General features: G+C 47.9%; 1 protein-coding gene across 1 annotated transcript in view; it reads left to right on the top strand.

The window, feature by feature from the left end:
* Positions 1-20,880, top strand: part of LOC136106378 (dynein axonemal heavy chain 9-like) — a gene marked incomplete at its 5' end in the record, with an annotated part of 97,355 nt that overhangs the window by 63,071 nt on the left and 13,404 nt on the right. Inside the window, 6 exons of the mRNA XM_071813641.1 lie at positions 2,081-2,183; positions 3,427-3,666; positions 11,395-11,556; positions 12,346-12,542; positions 15,546-15,708; positions 18,301-18,424. Of these exons, the coding sequence (XP_071669742.1) occupies positions 2,081-2,183; positions 3,427-3,666; positions 11,395-11,556; positions 12,346-12,542; positions 15,546-15,708; positions 18,301-18,424 (989 nt within the window). The remainder of the gene's footprint in view (positions 1-2,080; positions 2,184-3,426; positions 3,667-11,394; positions 11,557-12,345; positions 12,543-15,545; positions 15,709-18,300; positions 18,425-20,880) is intronic.

Below are 20,880 nucleotides of genomic sequence, written 5' to 3'. Positions count from 1 at the left end.
GGATGCAGCAACGTACAGGGGATGCAGCGAGGTGCGGGCAGATGCAGCATGCCATGGGTCCCCTCCCAGACACATCGAGGCCTTCTGCCCATGTGCTCAGCAGTGCCCACTGGGCACTGTGTTGCATGCAGGAAGTTATCATCTCACCAATATAATAGGCTCAGGTAGGATCTCTCAGCAAAGCATATTTTATTAACGATTTTGCAAGGTCGGGTGTTCCACCTAAAGGTAGGCACACAAAACAGGGCAAAAAGCCACTGCTTATATCCACCCCTAATCCCAACTGCAAATTCCCTCCCCAGTTCCCCGTTGGTTGGGTACGGCAGGGTTTACAGACTACCTGACACTTCCTAGCTGCCAAGGCTCAGTTTACCTGTCTCACGACTCCATTCTAATAACCCTTCCCATTATTTCTTTATTTTCATTGAAGGTGTGTTTTCTTGACTGTCTGAATTTTAACCACTGGAATGGTTTTCAATTCCTCCACACCCGCTCTGGGCAGCCTGGGCCAGGCTCTGGCACCTCCCAGCAAACAAGTTTCTGCTCATGTTCAGATGGAGCCTCCTGTGTTTCAGTCTGTGCCTGTTGCCCCTCACCCTGGCGTTGGGCACCACTGAACAGAGTCTGGTCCATCCTCTGACACCCACCCTGAGATATTGATCCCATTGATCAGATCCCTCTCGGCTTCTCTTCTCCAGCTCAACAGCCCCAGCTCTCTCAGTTTCTTGTCACAAGAAAGGTGCTCCAGATCCCTTAGCATCTTTGTAGCCACCGCTGGACTCTCTCCAGTAATTCCTTGTCCTTCTTAAACCAGGGAGCCCAGGACTCCCTGTCCTCCCCCGGCAGCAGCAGCCTGCTGACCCTTGTCATGTCCCACCTGGCGCTATGGTTGGGGGAAGTGTGACTGAGATTTGTCAGTCCCCTGGGTTGGAAAAAAGTACATACAATCCTGAAGGTCCACAAACAAAAGACCTTTATTTTTTGTAGCTTGGTCCAATTGGCAAATGACTCAGTGGCAGAAGGATTTATGTTACTTAAGCTCAATCGATAAACAGTTTAGCAGCGAAAAGATTCACATGAAAGAGTTTTGTGGCACAAGTGGGGCTCTAAACCTTATGTTACTGTATTACTCACAAAAAGGAAGGCAAAGAAATAGGAATATAGGAAGGAAAGAGAGAGGAAGAAAAGAAGGGGAAAGGAAGGGGGAAGGAAATGGGAAGGGAAGGAAAAGGAAAGGGAAAGGAAAGGTCTCACCACCCTTAGGGCTCCGTGGTGTGTTTGAGGGGTTTGTAGTCTCAGGTCCAGTTCCTATGCAGGAATGCTTGGGTCTGTAGTCAGGGTTCAGCACCCTGTGGTGTGTGGTTCGGTTCCCGTGGTCAGCCCGGTGGGTGGAAGGGTCCCCAGGGTGGCACCCTGCCCGTGCTGGCACAGGTTTTATAGGGTTTATAGCCCTCGGGATCACCTGGGCTTTTGTGCAGGCGTCACTGGGGGTGATTGTGGAAGATGGGGGAGGCCCGGAGGGTCTCTCAGCCTGGGCCTTGACACCGTGTCGGGCCTGTCAGCGCACAGGCTGCGTGTCCTTCAACACAGCACTGCCTGTGTCACCCAGCCTTTGTCTGTGGCTGTCACCTCGGCCTTGACATGTAAATCACCATTCACCTGCTCACGATGGCCCGTCTCCCATGACTGGGTGTTGCAGGGCTGGGTTTGCCACAGTGTTTGAGAGTCACCCTTGTAGTCTCTCACACCCTGTCCCGGGTTGGGATCAAACCAGAGACACTCCTGCTGTTTTCTGCCATTTCCATGCAAGTGAAGAGTATGGCCCAGGGGCTTTGCTCAGTGCTTATTACTGATAGAAATATTAGCTACAGGTTGTTGAAGCTGAAGGATTTCCACCAGGAGCAGGACTCGCGTGTGCCAGGCCGTGTACAGATAGGCCGGCAACCTGGGCCTGGGCCTCATCTTGGCAAGACGCAGAATTTGACCCCCTGAAGACAAGCGGCCTCTGGCAGCCCAGGGACATGTACTGAGAGAGGCAGTGGCCGTGGTCACTGTGCTGCTGCTTGTGTTTTGCCCGAAGGTACGACCGGACCAAGCTGTCGCTGAAGGAGATCACGAACGTGCAGTATGTGTCGTGCATGAACCCGACGGCGGGGAGCTTCACCATCAACCCTCGGCTGCAGGTAAAGCCCTGCACAACGGCAGGTGCATCGCTGGGTTTATTTTGGGGTGGATCATTTAAACGTGAGGTTAGAGGACAACCACTGGCAGATCCTGCTGTTGTTTTATCAGTACAAATGGCACGAATCTGTCGAGTGACTGTGATTCCTAATAGTGAAGCACCGAACTGGGTCCCTTATTCCCTTGTTTGTTTTTCCTCACATTCTGCAGCTCCGTCAGAGGAGGAAGTCAAAAGTTGCCAGCCAGCTTAACACCTACTTTCAGGACAACCTTCTGGTCCATACAGGCAGATTTTGCCTTCATTTAGCTCGTATTTAGCTCTGAAGCATGGTGCATTAACGCCGCCTGCTTTCCAGAATTGTCTGATGCAGCTGTCAGTAAAAAGAGGTGTGGGGGAGAAACCCAAACGAAGAAAACAGACAAAACTAAAAAAAAACCCAAGCCACACCAAAACACAACAACAACAAAAACCCCAACAAACCCCAAACCAAGCAACCAAACAAAACCAACAAAACAAAGAACACCAAAACCAACCAACCAGCCAAATCCCCCCAAAAACCTAACCGAACAAAAAAACCCCAAGCCAAACAAAAAGCAGTTCAAGCGCTGCTGATAACAGAAGATTTGGGAAGAGATCTTAAACATTAGACTTTGATTTTTGGGAGCTGCCAACCGATGGAGGGACTGGGTAGCAGTGAGCAAAATTCATTTCATCATGGAGAAACCTAATGACCAGAGTCAGCTTGGACCCTGGCTCCTCTTCAGCAAGGTGTGGAGTTAAAATGAAGTGTCCCATGGGCAACTTTGCAAGTTCCAAATTAGTAAAGAGGTCCTCTGGGAGATGGCACCTTCCAGGGGCTGCTCTTAATAGAGACAGTGACTGGGCTTTGTCAGAGGTCGGTGGGACCTTCAGAGCCCTTTGGCTCTTCAATGGACTGCACTTCCAGTGTAGCATTGGTGAGATGCAGTTGAAAATCCCTGGTTTAGTGAGCAGAGTGATGTCACTTCCCACCTGAGCTCTGCTGGCAAACTGGGAGAGGGAAATAACCTTGTTCAGGTGGACTGCAAATCAGAGAATCATAGAACAACCCAGGTTGGAAGGGACCTCAAAAGATCATCTGGTCCAGCATTTCATGGGAAAGGGAGCCTAGATGAGATTATCACAGCAAATCCCCAAGGGCATTTTGCTTGAAAGGTGTTTTTCTACCTCTCTGACCTTTCCATGCCTTCCTTTCTCTCCCTCAGCGTCACTTCTGTGTCTTCGCGCTGTCCATCCCTGGGCAGGATGCCTTGTCCAGGATCTATAGCACCATTTTAACGCAGCACCTGACAAGTGGAAATTTCTCGGGGGCTGTGCAAAAATCAGCTCAGCAGCTGATTGCCCTTGCCCTGGGACTGCACCAGAAAGTAGCCGCTACATTCCTTCCAACAGCCATCAAGTTCCACTACATTTTCAACTTGAGAGACTTCTCCAATATCTTCCAAGTAAGTGCAGTTGCTGTCCTGTGGGACTTGAAGCTTGTCCCGATGCTACAAGAGGCTGCGGAGCTGTGTTCCTCTAGCTCTGGTGGGCAGAATGCAGTCTCCTACCTAAAAATGACACAGCACATGTGTGCCCTGAGTAAAGTGGGTGACCTTAGGCCATTCCTTAATTCCTTGTTAGTTTTGGATGGATTCCAGAACCATTGCCCATGGCTTTGAGAAGCTTAGTTACTTTCCAGCCTCTTGTGGTCAGCGGGGAGGGATGAGTAGTTCCAGATGGATGTGCAGGTTTGGGGTGGGTTGAAACGCCCTCTGGCTGTAGAAGGGACCAGCTGAAGGGAGCTTTGGGCTTCCGACTTCAGCACTTAAATGACTGATGGTGAGTGCGATGGAGCTGCGCTCATCTTTGGGAGCCTCAGTTCCACACGTGTAAATGTGGGGATTAATGGCACTGTTCCACCACACAGGCAAATTATTTTATTGTACTGAAGCAGGTGGTGGATAGTTAGTGGGTTACTGGCCCTGAAGTTAGATCCAGCTTAGCTTGTTGGCCTGTACTGGCATGTCCTCTTAGCTTCTTGATGGTCAGATGCTCAGTATGTGCATGAAGGGTGGCATTTAAAAAGGTGATAATTGAATCAAACCCAGCTTTGACTTAATTGCTAAAACTGAATTTCCACCAGAGCCAGTTCTGTACCAAGGGGAAGTTGTTCAGATTTAGAAATATTTTCTTCCAACAACGGAGAGACTTTTTTTTCCCCTGAAATCTCATACTTTGAAGCAGTAGATATTACTGCTCAAAGAGCCTTTCAGAGTTTAAGGCTGATTAGTAAAATTTGAGAAGGTTCTCAGCAGCCAAATCGAGAGGTTTGGAACACCATAAACTCTTGTAGAACCCCGGTTTGTAACTTGTTGCTGTCCTTCTTAACACCTGTTCTCCTAAGTACGTACTGAAAGTTTGGTGCCTCGTGGTCTGGTCCATCACACAAGAACTGAAGTAATGACGTAGTGGGAAATGCAAAAACAGGGCCTTGAAAAAGTTAATAACTCTTTTGTGCCAAGAAAGAATCAGACCTGTCACTTATGCTCAGCTAAACATCAGCAGCTTTTGATGTTAGATGTGGGTCGTGTTAACTCCTGACTTCTAGTTAATCTGTGCTTTGAAAGGCAGAGAGAGAAAAGCAGCATTTCCATGGGAAGCTTTAATTTTAACTGTAACCTGCTTGAAAGGTGCTCAGGTTGTGGGATATTAGGAAATGTCCTGCCAGGTCTGGATGCTGGGGCAGGAGCAGCGACTGAGCTCAGGTGTTGTTTTGTTTATCACGTGGCTTCAGGAGTGGGGGAGTCTGGCTCCTGGGCTTCATAATGTTTATTTAAATAGTGGTCCAATTTTTCTTGAAATCCTTCCTTACCTTTTGGATTCATTCTTGATTATTCCTTCACATTAAATATTCTTGAGTTTTTGAGATCTCCTGATATCCTGTTTGTCCCTACGGGAACACAATTTTCTTCCCGAAATTGAGTGTGAAAGAAGCTCTGGACTCCGGGAATGCATTTCCATGTGTTACTTTCATTCAATCTTCATAAACTCATAATTTAGCTCACACTCTCTTGTCCAAACCCTTCTTGTGCAGTGCTAGCTTCAAAGTCAGGTCAGGCTGATCAGCCAAGTTTTGAATGTTTCCATGACTGGAGTTCCCATAACCTCTCCGACCCTTGTCACACCACTAAACCCACTCCACGGTGAAGCTGATATATTTTTATTTCAGTTGGAATTTCCCTTCCTGCAGTTTGTTACCTCTTGTCCTTTTGCTATACACCTCCAAAAAAAATTGGCTCAGTCTTCTCTATAACTCCCTATTAGGTAGTTGTAGACAGAGTCAAAGAATCACAGAACAGTTTGGGTTGGAGGGACCTTCCCAGCTCCCCCAGTGCCACCCCTACCATGAGCAGGGACATCTTCACCAGCTCAGGTTGCTCAGAGCCCCATCCAGCCTGGCCTGGGATGTCTCCAGGGATAGAAACAGAATTAAAATTCCCCTTCACCTTTTCCCCGAGCTGAACAAACCGATTTCTCTCAGCCTTTCCTTGCATGTCCTGTCCTCCACCATTTTATGACCTTGGTGGCCTCCGTTGAACTCGTTCCAGTATGTCAATGTCTTTCTTGTCCTGGGGGCCCCAAAAGTGGATTGAACCTCACACAGCTTTTGTCTGCCTGTCAAGGTCCTTCCCTTTGCGTTCTGCGTGGTCAGTGCCAGCTGCAGCCCTGCTGGGAGAGCACTGCTGGCTCCCGCATGGAGACACCCACTGCCCCGGTACCAGCCCCTGCGGAACACTGGAGCTCCAGTGAGACCTCGGAGCCTGGTGGGCCAGCCAGTTCTCCACCCACCTTCCAGTCTACCATGGCCCATGACCCTTGATATGATGCTAACTGGGAAAAAAAAAAAAAAGATAAAGGAATAAACAACCCCCTTTTCCTGGTTAGGGACATGTGAGTTTCCTTAGCTTGTGGGCAGATGGAGAACTGGTGGATGTAGCTCGGTGCATGTTGCCTTTTTCAAATTCCTTTTAATCCCAGACAAGCAATCAAACACCGCCTGCACAATAGCTGTGTGTGTGAAGGGCATTGGGAGATTGTTGTTTTACCGACTGTTCTGTAGTTATACAAGCAGCCAATGACAACTGTTAAAGGCACAAAGCACGTAGAAATTGCAGCTGTGGAGGGGTCAGCCCCTGGACTTGCTGCCGCTGTGCTGTGATACTGCTGGCTCTGCACAGGTCCTTAAAATGGCTCCATTTGCAGCCTGTCCAGTGGCTCTGTTGTTATCTCACTATTATATACATACTGTTATATACATAATATATTAATGCTGCACCTACCAACCTTAGAAGCCCAGCTTGATTCCCTTTGTCAAAACTGCCTGACAGCTCTTATGACAAGGAGTCCTGTGCTAATTACCTCATTACAAAACACTCCAAGAACTTGTATCTTAATTGCTGCAGCTAATGAATTTGGACATTGTACGCATGTGAGTGTTGCACAGAACAAGGAAGACGGCCCCAAATCAAGTCAGCAATAATTCCTTTCAACAGGTACAGGTCCTTACTGCTCTCATGTTTTCCCTTCTGCACCCAAGACCCATTGCCACCTGGCTCCAGCTGGTCAGGCTGATGTCTGCGTTGCTTGGAGCGAGGGTTCAGCTGAAGGTGACTCCAGGTGTTCACTACAAATGATGGCAAAATACCAGAGAGATTTGTCAGGTATTGGTGAAACCAAAGGGAAAAGAGCAACCTATACACCCAGGGGTAGGAGGCTCGGCAGGCAGCAGTGGATTGACTTTGTCAAGCACTGTTCATGTTTGTCCTGACTGATTGGAATGATCGTCTCTGGGGGTCTGAGTATCTTCAGTGGGATTCCCTTTTGCCTGGCGAGTCGCGTCCTCTCCCCCAGCAGAGAAAAATGGGCATTTCTGTCTGTAGTGCATCAGCTCTTCCTCATGGACAAACACGGAGAAGAGCTCAGAGGAACTGTGTTTCTGAAGCACCTCATTCACTGGAGGTGAAAGGAGTCCAAGGTGACTGTCCTCTTGTCAGACATCAGCACTTTGCAGATCTAAGGTGGGATTAGGCTCCAGTTCAAGGTGCTCAGATTCAGGTAGGTGAGGATATCCAGGTTCATCCGAGGCTGTGGAGGCCAGAAGGGTGTCCAGCGCCCCATCAGGGACACAGGTGTGGTTTCACTCTGTTGCCCAAGTGTGGGTCTCTAATGCTTTTTGAAACATGTCAGGATATCCAGCCTGGGTTCCAGCGGCTGTTCAAGGACACAGGTGTCTTCTTCTGTTGTGTGGGTTCCTGTCTGAACTGCTTGAGCCATGTTGTTTTCCAGGCTGCCCTGGCTGTACAATAGGTTTCTCCTGAGATGAACCATCTAGTTGTGTTGACTTGGGAAGGCTGTGGGAAATTCCACGTATCCCTACAGAACAATGATTTTCATCCACTGTTCTCATTTGATTTTTGTCTCTGGACATCACCTTCAGCTGGAAAACACTAATTGCCTCAGCATTACAGAATCCCACATAATCCCAGCCTGGTTGAGTTGGAGGGACCTCTGGAGATCCCCCAGTCCAAGCCCTGCTCACGCAGGGTCACAGAGCAGATCACACAGGTGGGTCCAGGCGGGTTTCAATGTCTCAGAGAAGGAGACTCCACACCTGCTCTGGGCAGCCTGGGCCAGGCTCTGGCACCTCCCAGAAAACAAATTTCTGCTCATGTTCAGATGGAGCCTCCTGTGTTTCAGTCTGTGCCCGTTGCCCCTCACCCTGGCGTTGGGCACCACTGAACAGAGTCTGCTCCATCCTCTGACAGCCACCCTGAGATATTGATCCATTGATCAGATCCCTCTCAGCTTCTCTTCTCCAGCTTAACAGCCCCAACTCTCACTGAGTCTTTCCTCATCAGAAAGATGCTCCAGACCCCTACCAAACCATCTAGTTGTGTTGACTTGGGAAGGCTGTGAGAAATTCCATGTATCCTTGCAGAACAATGATTTTCATCCACTGTTCTAATTTGATTTTGTCTCTGGACTTCACCTTCAGCTGGACAGCATTAAATGCCTCAGCATTGTACTCAGTGCTGCTGCTTGTCTGGCGTCAGCTGGCCAAGGGTGAAACTTTGGTTCAGGCCCTCAAGTAGAGATAAGCTGGTCTGTCCTATGTGACACCAGGGTAATGTGTGTGTTGTGGGGGGGTTTGGCTCCCAAAGGGGAACATGAGTCTCCAGGGAGGTGGCGACTGGCAGAAGGGCTGTGGGTGAAGAAGGGGGATGAAGAGGGGAAGCCAGCACTGGGCATGGTTCCTCTGCTGAGTACACAAACACATTCGGGTCACTGCTGACCTGGGAACACACCAGGGTCTGGGCTGAAGGATGCTGCTTCCTGATTTTTAAAAAGAATAACAAGGAACCTCAAAATCTATGACCATCTTCAGCCCCCTGGGCTCGTGGCTGGTTTTAAATGACTACAGAAGGCTCAGCAAGTACCGTAATAATTTGTAATAATCTAACTTTAATTTGCTGTCACGTTTCACTGGAAATATGAGGAGGGGCTGGAAACCACAGTCAGGGATGACGGGCAAGAAGGGGCTGGAGCAGGGTTAGGCAAGGTCTGCAGGAACGGCAGCCTGGCTCCTGGTTGTTGTGAGTATATAATTTACTGTTACTGATGTTACTGCTGCAGGGGCAAGGTCACCCTTCAGTCCTTTGTAATCCTTTGCGCTCATCAGAAGGTATTATCTGTTACTTTCGCTCTGTAGTGGGTCCCGTCTGTGGTTCAAGTCCGACACTACTTTGTCTTGCACTTGTACAGCACCTTTTCGTGCCTCTGGGTCCCACCATGCACTGCAGAGTTAAATTGATTGGTACGCTCCAAGCAATTTCCCCTTGATTAAAGCAGACAGGTCTCTGCAGTGACAGAGTTGTGGATTATGCTTTTTAAAAATACATTCCCCGCTGGCTCCCACCAGAGAAAGCCCTGCTGCTGTCTTTCTTTCCATCTGAAAGGGTTACCATGGTATTATGCTCTAAATTATATCTGTCATCTCTGTAAAATAATAATCATAGACCCAGCAGGGTTGTATTTTGCTTTTTATTCCTATTTCTAACAAGATTTTGAAGCAGCATGTCACATTAAGATCTGTGGCAGCTGGGGAAGAGCAGGCTCTCTCCTCCTGACAGCCAGACAGCAGCGGGGGCTCCGGCGTGTCCTGCTGCTCCACGTCGGCTCCGCTGCCAGTGAACTCCTCACTCCTTTGCATGGGGAGGGATTTTCATGTTCACCCTTGGTTGAGCTCACTAAAGAGCCCTGCAAACTTCAGGCTTGAAGCACCGAAATGCACCTTGTGTGTTACGTGCTGACATTGTGGCTGAGTTGGGAATGACGGCGGCGAGATGGGCGCAGGGTCAGCAAGAGTTTGTTTTGTGCCTTGGTCTGGCACGGTTGTTTGGCACAGCTTTACCTTGGGTTTGGCTGGCGTGTGGTTACCTGAGCCAGTCTGGTTTCACAGCTTCCCCCTCCTTCTCTCTTCCCATCTCTGCTATTTTTCTTCCTAACAGAGGTCCAGGTGCCAGCAGCTGCTCTATCGCACATGGCAACCACGGTGCTATGGAACAGGCTGCCCAGGGCAGTGGTGGAGTCATCATCCCCGGAGGGGTTTGAAAGGTGTTTAAACAAGGTGCTTAGGGACATGGTTTCATGCTAGAATTAGGGTATGGTTGGACTCGATGCTCATGAGGGTCTCTTCCAGCTGAAATGATTCTGTGATTCTATGCAGTGCCAAGGGGGTGACTGGAGCCTCTCGTCAACCCTCCCTGATATCAGAGCAGATTTAAAAATTGGCACTTTAAATAGGACTCTTGAGTTTGTGGCCCACACGCTGTTGTTGTGTTTGTCATTGTTTTCATGTCACCGCTGCTGAGGCAGCTCCAGGCTCCCCAAGAAGAACGTCAGGAGAAAGGAGAGCAGGTGCTTCATCCAGCAGTGCAGGACAGCTAGAAAGGGGTCGCTATGCTGCACTAGTTAGTATAATTTTAAATGTTATTTAGACTGCAAAGAAAAAGTTATTTATTTTCCTTGCCTGGTCTCCAGGGATGGTTCATCCACCACCTCTCTGGCCAACCTGGGCCAGGCTCTCACCACCCTCAGGGGCAGCGATTTCTTCCATATCTAGAGCGTCCCCGTCGCTCTCTGGGGACGCAGCTGGTTGCCGTGGCAGAGCCTGGTAGCTCTGCTGAGAGGAGTCGGGAGAGTCGGGTCTGTAAAGTGAAGGAAGGGGAGATGTTCAGGTGTTAACTTAATAAACTGCTTACAGATTTGTGAAACGTGGATTTTCTTCCCTCTGAGCCTTACATTTGCTTGCATCACGAACACAACTTTTGTGGCTTGGAGTGTCTTTAGAGTGACTTTTTTTTAGGACCTGATGGGTTTCACCTTATTCTCTTTGAGTCATCAGCTCTTCTCACTATCTTTTCTCTGAAATAAATAAAATAACAGCTTGACAGCTGTAATGACAAATGTGAAACCCAAATGATTTGAGCCATGATCCATCGAGCTGAGATGGCCTGCTTTACATTGCTTTTAATACATTTTATGTTTTGTGTGTAAATAATTAGATGTTAGGAATAAAAACTGTCTGTTTAATACATGCCATTGAAAACCCTGGGTGCTGTTAATAGGCTTAGTAATAGGTGACACCTCTTTGAAATATAATTCTTTTATGCATTTTAATAGAGTTCATGGTAAACATGCTGTGATAAGCAGACAGAAACTAATATTTCCTGCAGCCAGAATGCACCTAATTAAAATTAATTGATTTTAGAAAAAAATGATCACCGCTAAGATGTCCAAACTATCTTCTTCTTGACAAAGCAGCCGTGCTGTGGTGTTGGGATGCAGAAACCCGCCCGTCGGGCTGGTGTCTGACCCTACGCACTCTTGGAGATCAGGCTGCGCTGGGGATGCACTTTGGCTATTAAAATTGGTGTAATATATACAATTGCTTTGGGAAATTGGAGGTAACGAAGGGCACGTTCTCCAGGGGCTTCTTCAGAAGTTTATTTGCAGGTTGTTACAGTAACTCTGCATTTTGAGTGATTCAGCCCCATTCAGCCTGGATGCTGGGGAGACATCAGGCCCTTCAGGTCAAGGTGGGGTTTACTGCTGGTCTCTGCACCCCACAGGGCCTTCTGTTCTCTACCCCGGAATGTCTGCAGCACCCCCAAGACCTGGTGAAACTCTACCTGCACGAGTCAAACCGAGTCTACCGGGATAAGATGGTTGAAGAAAAGGATTATGGTACCTTTGATAAAATCCAGCTGGAGACGGTGAAGAAATTATATGACGTAAGTGTTGAGGTTCATAACTCTGATAATAACGTACGTGCTTACAGGAAAAAGGTTCCTTGGGCAAGAGAAGTTTGACCCAAGGTCTGCCAGTCTCTCACTTGCAGGGAGTGTGATGCTCTTGGTGGGACACCAGGAGCAAAATCTCTGTCAACTGCTTCCTGGGCTGCCAATGTTGGTATTTGGGTGAACGATGCTCTCCCTAAGGGCACCAGGGAGAGGAGATTTCGGCTCTGTGAATTAATTAAATTATTTTATTTAAATGTCTTGAGTCTTGTGGCAAAAGCAAAAGAGTCAGATCCCCAGTCTTGGTGGGAGTAAAGTGAGATGCAGGCACAAATCCCTAGTGCTTTCCTTTTTTTCCAAAATATCTTCCTAATGGAAGCTCTAGACCTGCTTTGCTTCAGTCCTGTCATCACCCGGCAGTGTTGCCATTGGAGTCCTGCAAATATCACAGTAACGCAGACAGTGCTTTTTCCTCTGGCTGTTAATCATTGTCCATGCAACAGTGTCATGCTGTAGCTGTTGCTGTGGGGCTTTTCTTGTGCTCACATTTTCTTAAGGTGATGAGTTCTTGTGATTTACAAAAGGTCCAGAGCAAGTATTGGGGCTTTATCCTTTCCCTTTCCTTCCCTTTTGTCGCTCTTTCCCCTTTTTCAACACACAGGTGCAGCTATATGGACATTTTTTGGAACACTGTGCTTCACTTGGAAAGATGACATAGAGCTGCAGTGTTTTCTCCTTTGCTTCTTATATACCTTTTTTAAAAATTATTTTTAAATTTGACAGGACATTGAGGAAACTTTAGAGCAGACCAAGCGAATGAACATTTATTGCCATTTCACTAAAGGCGTTGGAGAACCCAGCTACAGGCCAGTTCCGACCTGGGAGGAGCTGAACAAGATCCTTGTGGAAGCCTTGGGCAGCTACAACGAAGTCAACGCTGCCATGAGCCTGGTGCTGTTTGAGGACGCCATGTGCCACGTGTAAGGGAGTTTTCTGTCTTTATGCTCTCATTGTAGCTTTTATCCATGCAGATTGTTTCCATGGAGGTTTCTGGAGGATGTCGGTATCCATTATTAGAGCAGAAGGAGCTGGAGGTGTGCAGAAGCTTCATCTGCCCACGTGGTGTGTCCTGCACAAATACTGCCCTGCTTCTCCAGCTGCTGCTGGGGGGATCTTTTGACACTGTGAGGATGCGGGGCTGTCGGATGGAGGGTCAGCATGCTGCTGGTCGTTTGAAGTCTGGTTGCTGTTACATCTTTGGCCCTTGATGCTCTGCATACGGCACAGACGTTTATTGTACATGACATGGATCAAGTGCTTTTTGTCTTCACTTGACAGCCAGCCACAGAACTAGTTACACCAGGATGTCCCTAAATGCTTTCACAACTGGGTTAGAGGCACGTTTACACAATTCTCAGTGGGATTTTCAAATGTATATAATGTGAGATTACGTGAATTCAGGCTACTAGTTTGAATGGACTGAGGCACTTAAATTGCCTGGATCCTTTGGAAAGCCTGCTTGCATTCCGATGCCTGGAGGTCCAGCTGGATTCCCTGTGGAAACTGGACACGTGGGACTATATGAAAATAGCGAGCCTCCGTTGATCATTATGAAGCTATTTACATGCCTGTGGTATGGATCGTGACACGTACCTCCAGCTCTTATACATGATTTAAATGCTTGTTGGGAATTCCACAGAATCACAGAATCCCAGAATGTCAGGGGTTGAAGGGACCTGGAAAGCTCCTCCAGTGCAATCCCCCCATGGAGCAGGAACACCCAGCTGAGGTTCCACAGGAAGGGGTCCAGGCGGGTTTGAATGTCTGCAGAGAAGGAGACTCCACAACCTCCCTGGGCAGCCTGGGCCAGGCTCTGACACCCTCACCATGAAGAAGTTTCTTCTCCAATTTAAGTGGAACCTCCTGTGTTCCAGTTTGTACCCATTGCCTCTTGTCCTATCGCTGGTTGTCACCGAGAAGAGCCTGGCTCCATCCTCCTGACACTCACCCTTTAGATATCTGTAAACATGAATGAGGTCACCCCTCAGTCTCCTCTTCTCCAGCTCCAGAGCCCCAGCTCCCTCAGCCTTTCCTCACACGGGAGATGCTCCACTCCCTTCAGCATCTTGGTGGCTGCGCTGGACTCTCTCCAGCAGTTCCCTGTCCTTCTGGAACGGAGGGGCCACAACTGGACACAATATTCCAGGTGTGGTCTGATTTTTGGGGGCTGAAATGCAGACCTGGCCTCAGATAATTTCTGAAGATGAACCTCCCCTGTAAATCATAGTTTTAACTGATTTTGCCTGGAAACATTGTATCATGAAGAGCAGGTTTGTGACTAAGCTAGAAGGAAGCCGCTGTCCTGCTGCACGCTTGTGTGGGTGATTTCAGGTTTGCTGGACCTGGTAACCTAATGCAGTTACTCTCATGCAAATTAAAAAAATACATATATATATATAAATTTCTACTCCTTTTAACTAGCTGTTTAACCAGTTCTGTTCTAAGAGCTCAGCAATCTGTTCCTTTTGCGGTGCAGCGTGCTGGCTGTGCTGGGGCATGGCTTCCCTTATAGTTTGGGCATTTACTTCTTTGTATTAATGAGTCATATGCAACCTGATGTCCATTGGTGTTTCTGCTTGCAGAAAGGTGACAGTAATTTTAATCTTGTGCTTCTTTTGCACTTTACATAAATTGGGATTTTCAACAAAACCTGTCAGTATCCCTCCAGTTAATATTGTGAGTAATCGGGAAGGCGAGGTTTGAGTATTCAGCATGATTTTCACTGGAGCTGAGTGATTTCGATTCAGCGCATTTGGAAATTGCGTTTTGCTGAAACACACAAATTATTCCATCTCCAACAGCTTATGGATGACATCTTGAATTTGTTGTGAAGTTTCTGTTGGGAAAAAAAAGTAAGGGAGTTAATGTATGTGGGGAGGTGGGGGATATGGGTCAGTCACCTCCTGACCCGGGGCTCATGGTGCCCATTCCCAACGCACACCCCGTGCCCTTGCTTTTGGGGGCAGCCAGCTAGAGAATGAAAAGCAGGAACATTCCAGGTCTCCACACAAGCTGGATTGCTATTCTGGGTTTAATTTCACAATCTGTGGGAGTCTGCACATAGATCATAAGACGCTTGAGTTGTAATAAAGCAGTACAGTATTTCTTGCAGTCTTATTTGAAAAATTAATTAGATTAGTCTAGGAAAATACTCAGTTAAGTGAGTTGAATAAAGGCAGTGATGTCAAGAGGGGAATGGTGCTTGCATTTCAGACACCTGACAGTGAGGTTTTCACAGGTAGGATCCTCTAAACCTCCCTCACTTGGGATTTTAACGTGGGGATGTCAGCAATTGCTTAAAGAGAATAGACTGGGGGCAGAGCTCACTGTGCAACTCTCAAGGACAAGTGAACAGACCTGAAAAACAATAGCAAGTTCATTTTAAGTGTGACAAAATCTCACTCTTAATGGTGGCTTGGATAAATAATGTTGGACTGTATTTTCCAGACAGGTATTATGCTATTCCAGATGTATATGAATATGCTTTAATGCATAGCAGGACCCTTCACCTGAACATGAACCCAAAATGCTTTGTGAAGAGGAACCTTCACTGGAGAGGTGCACCAGAGCCATGAATTCTGTTCTCACTATTTGCATGTCCATGTAATGTGTTTTTTCCCGTGTCCTCCCTGCAAAGACATCCAGGCCTTCACCTTAAAATATTTCTATCCAGCAGGACTTGGCAGGTGGAAAAATATTGGACACAGTTTGAATCGCCACCAAACTATTTTTTTAATCAGCTACGTCCTTTGTTTGGGCCTCAGCAGAGATGGGGATTGATTGCTGACATGTCTCTTAGATTGACATTTTTCATCCCATTCAGACTACGGTTTCCTAGTGATTAAAATATATATTGAAAAGCAGTGGGCAGAGAACAAGAAAAATACTCTTATTAATGACAGATTTTATATGCTTCAATTTAGTTGCCGCATCAACCGGATCCTGGAGTCCCCCCGAGGGAACGCTCTCCTGGTCGGCGTGGGTGGAAGCGGGAAGCAGAGCCTGACCAGGCTGGCGGCCTTCATCAGCTCCCTGGAGCTTTTCCAGATCACGCTGAGGAAAGGGTACGGGATCCCTGACCTGAAGGTGGGTGACTCCTGGGGCTGAGGTGGAGCGGAAGGGAATAAAAAGCAGAACTTGCCCTGAAAACTTTGGGATCCCCAATTTAAGAAGGACAAGGAATTACCAGAGGGAGACAAAGATGCTGAGGGGTCTGGAGCATCTTTCTGATGAGGAAAGACTCAGTGAGAGTTGGGGCTGTTGAGCTGGGAGGGATCTGATCAATGGATCAATATCTCAGGGTGGGTGTCAGAGGATGGAGCAGACTCTGTTCAGTGGTGCCCAACGCCAGGGTGAGGGGCAGCGGGCACAGACTGAAACACAGGAGGCTCCATCTGAACATGAGGAGAAACTTGTTTGCTGGGAGGTGCCAGAGCCTGGCCCAGGCTGCCCAGAGCGGGTGTGGAGTCTCCTTCTCTGAGACATTGAAACCCGCCTGGACCCACCTGTGTGATCTGCTCTGTGACCCTGCGTGAGCAGGGCTTGGACTGGGGGATCTGCAGAGGTCCCTTCAGCCCCCACCAGGCTGGGATCCTGTGATTCTGTCTTGTTGCGTGTTGAATGACGCCATTGTGAAGACAGTAAAAAGCTCCAGAGACTATATGGGACTGCAGAGAGGAGCAGTGCTTCCCAACACATCTGTGGGGTGCAGACAGGCCTGATGTCCCCTGCCAGCCCTCTGAGCTGGCCAGACCCAACAACATCCCAGCCCAAGGCTCAGAGTCAGCGCTGGGCTCCGATGATAAACCCCTGGTGTGGACATTCAGTTAATGCTTGTTCAAGAAACCGTATTTGACTATTATTTCTAATTAAACCAAGATGTGGTAATTAGCTCATCTGTGAGGTGCCTGTTGTGGAGTGATTTGGAGGTGGAAAAGGAGCAGGAGAGAGCAGGAGGAGAGTTCCAAAGTCGTATCCAGTCCTTCCACCAGGATTTTGTATGAGGGAGGGACTGAGGGGATGGTGGATGGTTCACTATAGAGAACAGGTGCCTGTGCTTATATCTATGCGCAGGCTAGTGAGCACAGAAGTTACAAATCAACATTGTAAAATATCGTTGAAATGATTTTCAAGTATTTTAGCTGCTGGCAAAAGGATTCTCATCAGAAATGTTGTAAAAATCACAACCTCAGTAACTTCACGCCATTCTGCTCGGGAGATGCGATGGCCAATGAACCCTTGCCTTCCTTCCCCATCAGAGGCAGGGCCTGATGACCTGTAGTTGTGTACAGGTTGTTTTTGTCATGTTTTTGTCACGTCACACAAGCCTGATCCTCCATCCATTGGGTATTTTCAACTTTCCTCTGTGTTCTTCAGCCCCACTCGTACAATTTTCTAGCTCCTACCTGCCTATTCATTGAGAAAACCTGTGCTCCCATCTAGGAATATAGCTTGAAACCAGCATTAATAAACTTGTTTTCAAAGCATGTCTTTACTTCTGTCTGTGGAGGTGGAAGATAATTTGATGTTCCCTTCACTCTCTATTCATTTTCAAAGAGTTTATGAAATATGGAGTCATCTTTTTTTCTTAGATATGGAAGAGCAGGATGGTGACAGATTACCCTGTCTGGCATTGGCCCCTCGTGCTGTTATAATTGATCTAATTCAAATTTCCAGTGATGGAAGTAACAAATGATTCTTTTTGAGGGAGCGTGTGTATTTGCTGAATTTCTAAGAAAGTTTCTGGAACACAGGCCAGTAAATTCCTTCAGTGTCTCCCGCATGCCTTGTATCCTGCTTGGAGGGGCAGGAAGGAAATGATGGAGTTTGAGCGGGATGATGGCGTTTTTCCCATCTCATGAACAACTTGGATTTCAAGAAGTTGGTGTCCTTCATCAGGAGGACACTGTGTCCTTCATCAGGACACTGTCCCCTTTGAGGTGAAACAGCTTTTCCATATGAGCAGTTTCTCTGTCAGCATCACTGCACTGAGTGGGACACTGAAGGGCGAGTCCCTGCTCAGACTCTGGAAAGGAATAAAACTGAAAACATCCCTGTTTGCACAAGGTGTCCTTCTCCTTTCTTCACAAGCAGAAAGAAATGTGTTGCAGCACCTCAGAAAAAAAAAGAAAATTCAGGTATAGTTGTGAAATCAGAGAAATCTACAGCATGGGGACACCAAGGTCCAACATTTTCAGTGGCTGCTGTCCCTCCCAGTCCCTGTGGTGCTTTAATGTCCCCGTATAGTGACTTATTGTGCCCACAGTAAGCCTTTCTGAACTCCCAGGGCAGCCTCCACAACCGGGGACTGCACTGATATCTTTAGCCACATCCATTGACCTCCAGGTGTTCCAGCTACAAGCATTTCCCTGTGTGTAGCGGTGCTGGCCAGGGCTTCTTTCTCTTTTTTTTTGTGTTACACAGACCTGGCCGTAACGTCAAGTCTTACTGGGTAAAGTCTTACAATGATGACAGCGATAGACTCCCCCATATAACCTGGCAGACTCAGCCATGAAGATGGAGAGTGGCCAAAGTGCAGTTTCACGCTAATTAATTGCCATTGCTTTATTCTTGGTTAATGGGAAGATTCTGAAATCTCCTGCTTGTAGATGTGGTACCTACCTGAGTTTTGCAGAATGGAGGTGCACCCCCTAAGTCCTCTTGCTTTTCAACGTCCAGGCAGACCTGGCAAACCTGTACCTGAAAGCCGGTGTGAAGAACATAGGCATCGTGTTCCTGATGACCGACGCTCAAGTGGCAGATGAGCAGTTCTTGGTGCTGGTGAGTGACTTCTTAGCATCAGGTACCTCTGTCATTGCTTGATTTCCCCTTTCCCCCTTCTCAGTGTGGTTGTGCTCATGGTAGCATCTGTGGTTTTAGAATATACAGAAGGGCAATATATGAAGTGAGCTAGAAGATATGTGGGTTAAGTTCTGGACTAAAAGCCATGATAAGGTCTCCTTTGTGAGGATGTACTCCATCATCTGATAGTTTTTCTTTCTCTGATGTTGTGTACCTAGTTTTTCCGTACTTCATGGTATACTCTCTACAGTTAAGAGACGTGTCTGTTGTGACATTGCAGCTGAGGACAGAGCCCAAGGAATGTATCAACAGATGAAGAGTTTGACCTGTGGATCTCATGCATCCACACTCTAGTTACCTAATAAGGTTTTTCCTGGCTGGAATATTTGACTGCAAGTTGGTGGATGGTACAAAGCCACCAAATGACCGTGTCTGTGTGCGTCACCTAGCTGCTTGTCCCATTGCAGTCCTTTTCCTCTTTGTTTTTCCATTAAAGTTTTTGAGTTGTTGCTTGCCCAAACAATTGCAGAATAGCCAGCCTACACACAGATGCTCTGTTTCGCTGCAGAACATGGCATGAGTATGTGTGGTGGAGCACTCCCCATGCAGGGCGCACTGCAGCTACAGCGCACATGGGAGCGTGCGGCTGTGTCACCGTGACCGCAGGGGGTAACCCAGCCTGGGCATATTCCCCAGAGTCCCTGGAAAATCACTGCTACCAACTGCATGATGCTTTTTTCCTTATTTATGAGTCAGGAGTGGGAAGACTCCAGCTGGTTCGGGTGACCTCTGTGCATGGTGAGGACTGGAGAGTTGAAAGCACAGGGAAGCGATAGTTTGTGCGAAACTCCAGAGTTGACATATGTGGCTGTAAATTGGCCAGATGGTTTGAGCAGCAAACAATCTCTGCCTGTGATAAATTTGTAATCAGGAGTAAAGACAGGGGTTGTTGTGGAGGCTGGTGAGTAGCTCCTGTCACCTGTGTAGATGGCACAAATATCTCATGACATGAAGTGAAGCTCTGCAGTGTCCTGCAGCAAGGGGCAGGCCAAGCAGCCTGGTTTGGGATGTCCAGGTCATTTTGCGGTGGTTCAGAAAGGTGTCACATTTTCCTGTAGCTGCTATGTGGGGAAGAGGGGACAGATCAGAAGTCCTCACTCAGGGTCTGGGGAGGCAGCTCAGAATTGTGGCTGGACTGAGGACTGAGGAAGGGACCATGGGAGGGACCATGACAAGTGTAACAAGGGCAAGTGCCAGATTTTGCACCTGGGACACAGCAACCCTGGCTGTACAGACAGACTGGGGGACGAGATGCTGGAGAGCAGCTCCATGGAGAGCTCTGGGGGTTCTGGTCAGTGGCAAGTTGAACATGAACCAACAGTGTCCCTGGAGCCAAGAGGGCCCCGTGTCCTGGTGCATCCAGCACAGCACGGCCAGCCGGGCAGGGAGGGGATTGTCCCGCTCTGCTCTGTGCTGGGGCGGCCTCACCTGCAGCATTCACTGTGTGCAGGGCTGGGGACACAGGAGAAAAGGAGATAAAGCTACTGGAGGGTGTCCAGAGGGACATGAAGCTGGTGAAGGTTTGGAGGGGAAACCGTATGAGGAGCGGCTGAAGTCCCTGGGTTTGTTCAGCTGGAGCAGAGCAGACTGAGGGCAGAGCTCATGGGGCTGCAGGTTCCTCAGCAGGAGCAGGAGGGGCAGGGCTGAGCTCTTCTCTGTGACAGTGACAGAACCCAGGGAATGGCAGAAGATGTGCCAGGGAGGGTCAGTGGGACATGAGGAAAAGGTTCTTCACCCAGAGGTGCTGGACACTGAACAGGCTCCCAGGGCGATGTCACGGCCCCAGCCTGACAGTGTTCAAGGAGAGACTGGGCAATGTCCTCAGACACACGGTGTGAACTGTGGGGTTGTCATTGCAGGGACAGGAGTTGGACTCCATGATCCTTGGGGGTCCTGTCCATGTCAGGACGTTCTGTGGTTCTATGACCTCCCAAAACGTGACCTAGTGCCACCCAGCGGGTGCTGCCTGAGGGCTCTGGCTGCTTCCCGCTCTCTGCAGGCTTGTTTTTCTTACTTGTTTCACTTCTTTCCATCACCTAAGGAGCTAGAACAGAATATATATTTTAGACTCTCTTATAAACAAGCAGATATCTGATTAGTGTATTTTCCTAAGTAATTAGTGCTCATATTGACAGTATCTCACTCAATAATAATGATTTCAATCAAATCAGAAGCCAGAAGGGAAGTGAATAGGTGATAAATTAAGTAACCAGAAAAAAAAGAAAAATTGGCTGGTTATGTTTTTGGCAATCAGTTGCATAACTATTAACTTTAAAAAGTTTTTAAAAGATTTCTGACTTTTAAAATGTTTTGGTGATGTGGGAGTTATTTTACCAGCACTGGCAATGGCATTGAACAGCTGCAGGAACGGTACAGGTAACGAATTGATTTGCAAAA

This window comes from Patagioenas fasciata, chromosome 11 (genome assembly GCF_037038585.1).
Source record: "Patagioenas fasciata isolate bPatFas1 chromosome 11, bPatFas1.hap1, whole genome shotgun sequence".
NCBI classification, from domain to species: Eukaryota; Metazoa; Chordata; class Aves; order Columbiformes; family Columbidae; genus Patagioenas; species Patagioenas fasciata.
Note: the sequence above shows the minus strand (reverse complement) of the source record. Positions and strands in the feature narration are given on the sequence as shown.